Genomic DNA, 8,751 nt, shown 5'->3' on the forward strand with positions numbered 1-8,751 from the left:
ATAGATAGATGGTATAATCATATAGATCGTATAATATAATGGTATGGTATAATTATATCATAGATAGATGGTATAATCATACGGGTGTAGAGTTGTATCTTTCCTGCAGGACATGATACTTAAGGAACAATAATATAAAATTAATTAATAGTTTGGAAATTTGTGGGTTAGTTTCTGTTTAATGTCGTCCGTTTATACCTACCATCACCATAAATAAATCCATCATATTCCGCTCCAGACAGGAGCTGTATTTGTGAATCCGTAGAAATAGAAAATTAGAAGTCATTCAAAACATATGTATGACGATAGTAAACAACTATCCTCGGTACGAAAGAATTTTAAGCATGTCGTCCAATTTAAGTTTCAGGATAATTAAACAGTACACATACTAATACGGAACTATTCTGTTTAAATCTGATTCCCGACAAACTTTTCATACAAAAAATAGGAGGCAACCATACATCATTAGAAATATACACACCCAAACGTACCAAACATGTATTAACAAACAATATGTGAAAGTTGTTCCTGAATTATACAGAACTTGTGTTTTGTACAATATATTTTAGCTTTAATCAAGTGTATTAATTGTAAAATATAAATTAAGTTTATTAACTTGGTTGACGTATATAATTACTTATTAGTGTTTTTTTTTGTGCAGGATTTTTTTTTTTAATTTTCTTAGAGCACTTAAAATGTACTAAGCATCGATAAAAGCCTCCTATCAATCTATATATAGTAATCAATAAAAACTACTATTAAAAAAATGTTTACTATATACGATTTTTAGCCACCTGAAAAATATATAATTATTGGAATATTCCATTTCCCACCAGTACCTAGAAGATGATGGAAGGTCCGGGGACATTCTATGAGATTATCAAGTTCCATTCTTCAACAGACATGAATGAAGCCTGAAGATATTACTACATCAAAACCCAAGGACTTAATGAGCTTTGTAAGAAGTATATGATTCTTATGGGATCTTTAGAAGAAGAAAGGGATTCTCGCAAAAATTCAAAAATAGTTTTTCCTGCCTAAATATAATATTTGTTAGGCAGTAATGAAGAATTTAATATTTATATATGAATAGAACTCTATATAGTGCGCCTATATACTATCAAAAATGGTGAGCTGGGTGGTTCAGTGAGTACGGTGCTATGCTACGAATTCGAAAGGTTTAAAATCGGCAGTGGTATAAATAATTGTTTATTTTTTAACAGTCAACCCTGTAGGTTCTGGAAGCACTCGGAGGTCCATCCAGCCTTAGAAAGTGGGTAGCCTTAATTGGGGAAAAATTAATCATTACATTTCAAAACATCAACTTTTATATTTCTTTATTGTTCAGAATGGCAATATTCCCCCTGGCTATATGTTTCATATATAATTAGGAGAAAGTAAAATCTGAATATTGTCAAAACGAACATAAAAAACGAATAATTATCAAATTATCTCATATTTTATATTCATATATTGTTTATTGATAATTACAATGTGAGATGTTCAATTTTTTTCATATAAAAAAATTTTGATTGAAAATGTTTTAATTTTCTTTTGTCATGAAAAATCATGTTTTGAGATGTGAAAAACGATTAGCAGCTTTCCCGCCTATAATACAGTTTAACAAAAGATAACTAAGCCATGTACTGTTGAATGGGATCGGAAGAGATATGGGGCTATCGGCTGTTTCCGACTTCAGTCTGTCTAGTTGCTAACCGGTTTAGTGAAAACCATTTTCTCCTTTAGTTGATTATCGAGTTATTTCATTGTTCATGTGATATGGTTGATTATTTAAAATAAGCAAAATTAAAATTACTTTAGAGAAAGTGTTTTTGAAAAATCTTTATTTAAGCCATATTAGATTATTTTTATGAGGATAATACTTAGCTGATATGAAAGACCACTGATTTTATATTAATTTATCGAATTTAACCAAAACGATTATATAATGTGATACTTCCTGTCAGTCTATTTTATTGAAAAAGTTGCTATCCTTTTATATTTCAGGGATATATCCACTTTAAATAAGCAATTTCAGTTTCGCACTACGCTACGGTTTTTAATAAAGCTGTTCACACACACACACACACAGACCATTTTGCGAGTTAGTTATTTGGACTCTAGAGACTTGAAACCGAGCATTTTCTTTGAATAATCAAATTCGAAATTTTTCACGATAGCAATATTCCCCCTTACTACATATTCTATATATAGCTAAGTAAACTGAAAATTAAATCATAGGATTTAACCTTGCGCCATCATACTCTCATCTAATTCCATTAGTGAGTCGACTTTAATAGACTGAAAGTTTTTCGCGGCCAACTAAAGTCAACTCCAATAAATATTCATTTCACCTCACTTTTTTTTTTTCTGAAAATAAATTACAGTCTTATCATTAGGGACTTTTTTTTTCTCTGCATGTCTATGAACGTTATACAATTTTAGTATTCGGGTTTAAATAACTTTCAACTAACAAATTTTCATCAAATTCAGTTCCTTAGGAATAATTAATATTCTAGACATGCACAAAATTTATAAGATCAAATAAATAAATAATTAATAATCTAGGATATATTAAAAAAAAATTAAATAAATTAGACATATATGATTTACAGGGCCAATGGGATTTAACCCTAAATTCAGAACCTTTAAGTGACAACAGCATGGTTAGATATAAAAATTTTACCACAATTGGAAAAAAAGAGTGGCTGTCATTTTCATGGAAAGGAGGGCCACAGGAAATATGGAATGTGGACTTGTTATTTTTTTTAAAAAGAGGTAATAGAAACATAAAAAATGTTAAGCTATTAAAATAATATTTATTTTATTTGTTTTCTCATAAATCATAATAAAATGTATATTAATAGCTACGGTATCTCTTGAAGATTATAATTGACTCCAAGAAAGTATTAAAAAAAAATTAATTCAGAATAAATCAATAATATTAAATCAGACGCAAGTAATTTATAAGAAATACATATAGAGCATTTCAAGAGAATATTTCCTTAACTAAAATAGAGTCATTTTACCAAAAATGTAGTTCAGTACCATCAAGCTTACATTTCTATCTCAATCTAGTTATCTTTGTATGATGTTTTAAAGGATTTTCCAAGATCCGTGTAATTTTTTTTATAAAAATCCTAATTTCCTATAAAAACTGAAGATTTCTCAACTTTTATCACCATTTTCAGACTTTGTGATGAATTTCCTGTTTGTAAAAATATCGATGAATTTTTTTAATTTGTAAGAAAATATCGCTTTTTTTTTTGTAAAATTAAATAAGCAATTAAAAATGAATGATTTCCCGAAATAGTCAGTAGAATTATGAAGGGAATGTCTTGTGGATAGAAATTCCTTAATTTCAATTTTACCCCCGTATGTCAGAAGTGATTAGATAGAAGGTAATCAAAAGAAAAAAAAGTAATAACCACATTAACCCCTTTAAAAAGAGAGTAAAAATATAAATAGAGAAAAAAATTATTGAACAATCAATAAAAATATTCCAAACTAATAAAAAACATAGTGTTTGTAGAAGTAACTTACTAAAGAAACATTTTTTGAGGGGAGGTTAATACCAGAATACGAGAAGGCAAAACTAGAATAAAAATAAGACTAGGTACGCGTATTGTAGGTGTCATTTTTTTAATGTATAATTTAATTTCTTGCCTGAGACAAGTTTGTTTATCAATTATAACTAAAAATATCCATATAGTCTATCACTTTATTAACAATACCCTCAACTGATAGATTGTAATCTACATTGGACATTGAACATAATTAGAATAAGTAAAATTATGATAATAATAAGTTATTGTCTTTAAAAGATAAAATTTGAATAAGGCGGAATAGCTCGCAACATTTCGATAGCAATGTTAGCCGCGACATTATATGGTGAGACTTAATGAATTTTTGTTTGTTATAATTGGTATCATTTTTGTTATAAGTATCTTATTTTGTTTTGATTTTTTTGGACCTCCTAATTTCAACTTCTCGTCAAAATTAAACTAGCTTCACAAAGTCGAGTATACCATAGAAATAATAATCAAATTAAACAACTATATGAAATCCCTAAAATTGTACGTTCAAAATTCATTGAGTGTGGTTCTACTGAGTACTTTCGGAAATTATTCATTTTTACTCATTTAATTTGCTTTGAGAACGTCATACGAAGCAATATTTTTATAGGAAAAAACATGTTTTCCTTAATAAATCCTCTAAAAAATATATATTTAGACAACGGATTGAGAAAAAATATATATATTTTTGACAAACTAACCTGAATTCAATTATTGACATTTTCTCCCACAAATCCTGTATAATTTGTTATGCGGTATATACCTGATGCATCTGCCAGAAGAAAGATTGTTTTTTTGTTTTTATGTGAAATATTACAAATTACCTTTAGTTTTAAAATAATTAACTTTAGTAGGTAAAAATAAATATACACAATTTTCAAATTTTCGTTTCTTAGAAAAGATTGAAGGAAAAATCAACTACAGAAAAACTCAAGATGAAGAAGTTATGATCCCATGGGAGATCGAAAATAAAGAAATAAATTCAATAATTAATAGTAAACAGATTTTCAGCAAACCTTGGACATTATCGTTGTGTAATCGGTTGGATATATCATTTTCAACCGATGAAGAAGGAAACTGGGAAATCAGAATTGGTGAGTGTTGAAATGTCTATTAAAATTATTTAAAAAAAAAAAAATTATTAAATATAATGACAAATGTTTTTGTTTAAGGCCAATTTTTGCTACATAGGACCTCTATGGATAATAATGTAAGTGTTTCTTTGATGTAATTATTTTAATAATATAAACAAAACGAATAATGAACGGTAAATGAATGCAAATGCAGGTGGTACAAAGCAGACGAAAACGGTCCGAGGATTTTTTTGAAGAGAGGAACACAAGTAGCTACCAACCCCCTAGAGGATTAATGGATGACGTTTACGACTATTTCTTCGGTGACGGTAATAATTAATAAATAATTACTTTATGGTTTAATAGTGACAAATTATCGACTTACTGTAGGGAAGATCAGTCTGCTTTTCATGGGACTGTTTTTTCAATCCTTCATAACTTCTGAAATAACAAGTTCAAAATAGAGAGTTAATAGTCATTAACCATTATAGTCATGGTTTGGAGATACTTCGGTTATTTTTAAAACATTTCGTCTTCAGATTAAGACCATCAAATATTTTTAATAAATCATAAATGACTCAAGGAAGATAATTAAATTTAAATGGTTTTAATGAACAAAACATTAATAAATTAATAGTTGAGAGATAGCCAAGAGATAGAAAATATTTTAAACACTTTTTTGGCACTTAGGTATCTCCAGGCCTCATTTCTTTTTCAAGATAATAACTTCTGGACTACGTTTGAGATGAGCAAAAATATAAATATGTATAGCATGAGAAATACAAACTGTTTTAAGGAACACATTTACACTAATAATTAAAATGCAAACCTTCTTGACTTTTTCATAACTTTTATTGCATGCAATTCTATGTTAGATAGTTGGCAATCATAAGATAAAATAAACTATTAATTAGTCATGACAGTATTGCAGGCATGTGTCCTTGAGGCAATAAGTACTGTATGATATATACAAAAAAATTACTGAAAGTCTGAAAATAAGAATTTTTATTTCTAATTTCTTAACTTTATGATACGTGAATGTTTTTTATTTTATTTAATGTAAAGAAAGGTAACGCTTAAAAAGAAGTATTTCATGAACTTTTAATCAATGATTAAATTTATCTTTCAATATTTGCTTTTATCTTTTTACTTAGTATAGAAATAAGATGTGTAAATATATTAATGAAGTTTTAAGTTCAGACTTATTTCTAATAGAAAAATAGAACATTTTTCATGGACCTTATCTCAAATATGTATTATCCTACAATAAATTAGCACTAACTTTGACTAACCTTTAAAATTATCCCCTCAATTAATATTCCATTCTCCAAACCACACAAGACACATTTAAAACTAATTACTACAACTCAAATTTTATTTATAGAACACCAATTTTAAGAAAGTCACCGATCTAACTGCAAAAAGGCGGTCGTGTAGTCAGTGCTGCCATGCCCTCCAATAGCCCAAAATAAAAATGGGTAATTTATTGGACTTTAAATACTGATAATGGAAAAGTATAAAAATAGATGTATATTTTTAATTAAAAATTCAACTAAACTATTAACGATTTAATTTAGCCTAGCCAAAATATTTACATTCCATACCATATTTGTATTATGTGAAATTAGTTTCGTATTAATTAATAACATTTAAGGTAACATAACATAAAAATAGGTACTTAAACTGGCGCGCAAATATTATTATGTATAATATTGTGCATATATTTACCCAACTTCATGATATGTATTAAAACCACTGGTTGAAAGCAATTAAAATCGATCAAAATCTTCCAATTTGTTTCAAAACATAAAATCTGGGAAGTAAGTACTCGGAAATCCCTTCTTAGTTGTTCTATTAGGGCAAATACTATATTGACTATATAATCGCAACCACTGGAAGCGTGAATTAGTAATACATTACATAGAAATAATATTTAAGGTTTCTAACCTTTTCCAGACTTCTAAAACAACCAATCACTGTTAGGTTTTAATGCAGCGATAATTACTTGAAGAACTATTCCTTATCCTACCACAATCAGATATTCGAAATATCTGAATATTTTCCAGTCCTTTGACGAACAACAGATTCAGTAATTAATTTACCGTATAGTTGTTATTTGTAAAGTCAAAAAGTTTCGAGGTTTTCCTCATAAAACACAAGTAGCTAATTGATGCAAACTTCAATGAACTCTTTTTACTTGCAAATGAAGAGAATTAAACTATTTCGGTCTTAAAAGATTTAGTTAGCCTATCTTCCTCTTTTAAGTATATTCCCCAAGTCCTTGAATTGTATAAGTACAATAATTATCCATTAGAACAGAAAAGCATCTTAAGACCCTATACACACAATATAATGAACTGAATCCTGGAGGCTAAATAACCTATAAATTTACTTTAAGATATCAGTTACAAGTAGCCATACTTTCTACCATACTCTCTGCTTTTCTGGAAATGTCATATCTAACAAGTTTTGTTCTTTTTATTTTATCCATAATTGAATCTATTCTAAATATAGTACTACTGTGGACTGCAATCATTAAACACAACTGTTAATCAGATGTGCCAGTATGAAAGAAAATCAGTAGTCTTATTCTTAATATTAAAATGGATCTGTAGCATAGTGATATTTACATTAACTTATCTTAAGAAGAAAAAATGTTTACTCAGTCTTTAAATCTAGCTCAGTAGTAGATTTATGTAACAGAAATAACCATTCTTATGATCATATAATACATATTACAACTTCTAATTTTTTTTTATTAAGTTTAGTTTTTCCTTCATTACACAATCAGCCTGAAAATTGGTTTTTATATTTTACAGAGGATCCAGCAACAGGAAAAACAGCAGGTATTTTTACTCGAATGAAGACTTGGATGAGAGATATGGCCTGTCGACTGGGTATTGCCTGCGAGGGTACTAACCCACCACCATACTTCCCTATGGCGACTGTTCCTCCTCCAGAGACCATCAGAGGGGACAGTTCCAAAAATGATGTATTTCAGAAATGAAATTAATTAAAATAATAACCCTTCCACCAAACAAAATAGTATGAGATCAATAATCCTGACATTAAAGAAAATCATTTTTAGCTTTGAAGATTTTATAATATATATTTTTTAACTATTTTTATTCTCTACACACCCATAATGAAAAATACTTTTAAATGGAGCACAAAATCACATTTTAGCAGCATACTTCAACATTTATTAAATTAAAAATTGATATGGTAGAAACATTTCCTCCGACAGGAATCAGAAATGACCTCGCCACCTATACAATCACTTATATTATCCCTTAATTGGCTCTTGTAATGAAAAGAATTCAAATGAAACGGAAATGCTGCTATGTAGCAACTACTTATCTTAATAAGGGAATTACAGTTTATTAAAGATAATTGCTGATGGAGGAAATGATTATTTGAAACAAATCTGTCATTAACCCAAAGACAGTCAAACTGTGTTTTTCCCATTCTGATAAACATGAAAGTAAATTAATCAACATATCATGTGCAACAAGGCAATCAAAGGGAGAAGACATACTAAAGTATACATAATACATGAAATGTATTATGTATATATGAACTAATAATGTTATTCTTGATGAAGGGTAAAATAATTCTTTCAATCCTCACAAAAAAACTTAATATTTTATAGGAGTTTCTAATAACCAGCCTATTAGAAGAAAACCGTTTATAATTCTAATTAAGAGATATTTTTAATATTTAAACTGAAAAATTAATAAAGGAGAATGTACTAAAATCTGGAGTGAAAGGTATTGTAAGGTTTATGCAGCTTCTTCAGTGCACTTATAATGAATTGAATTACAGTAAACAAACTTGCATTACATTTTAATAGAATATTTAGTCACAACGTATACTTTATTATTCCCATTCATACTAGAATAATTTGTACATAGTTTGATATCAAAGAAGTTGAAAAAGTTTTTCCCTTGAACTCTGCTTATTGGGCAAACATATATCATACTAAGCAACAAATAGCTTCATAATTTTTAAAAATAAATGCAGTAAATTCTTTCAAAGAGGGTCTTCTACAACAAATCCTTATTTTATTAAAAATACAGGACTATCAGCACCAATTAATACTC

The 8,751-nt window shown here is 28.3% G+C and overlaps 1 protein-coding gene across 1 annotated transcript in view; it reads left to right on the forward strand.

Annotated features, from left to right (window-relative positions):
• Positions 1 to 7,743, forward strand: part of LOC106685775 (uncharacterized) — a 9,108-nt gene extending 1,365 nt beyond the window's left edge. Inside the window, exons 2-6 of the mRNA XM_014428683.3 lie at positions 2,616 to 2,778; positions 4,472 to 4,669; positions 4,748 to 4,785; positions 4,863 to 4,977; positions 7,468 to 7,743. Coding sequence (XP_014284169.3) covers positions 2,616 to 2,778; positions 4,472 to 4,669; positions 4,748 to 4,785; positions 4,863 to 4,977; positions 7,468 to 7,655 — 702 coding nt within the window. The 3' untranslated portion in view covers positions 7,656 to 7,743. The remainder of the gene's footprint in view (positions 1 to 2,615; positions 2,779 to 4,471; positions 4,670 to 4,747; positions 4,786 to 4,862; positions 4,978 to 7,467) is intronic.
• The last annotated feature ends 1,008 nt before the right edge of the window (positions 7,744 to 8,751 follow it).

This window comes from Halyomorpha halys, unplaced genomic scaffold, assembly GCF_000696795.3.
Source record: "Halyomorpha halys isolate HHAL.00 unplaced genomic scaffold, Hhal_1.1 Scaffold737.1, whole genome shotgun sequence".
NCBI classification, from domain to species: Eukaryota; Metazoa; Arthropoda; class Insecta; order Hemiptera; family Pentatomidae; genus Halyomorpha; species Halyomorpha halys.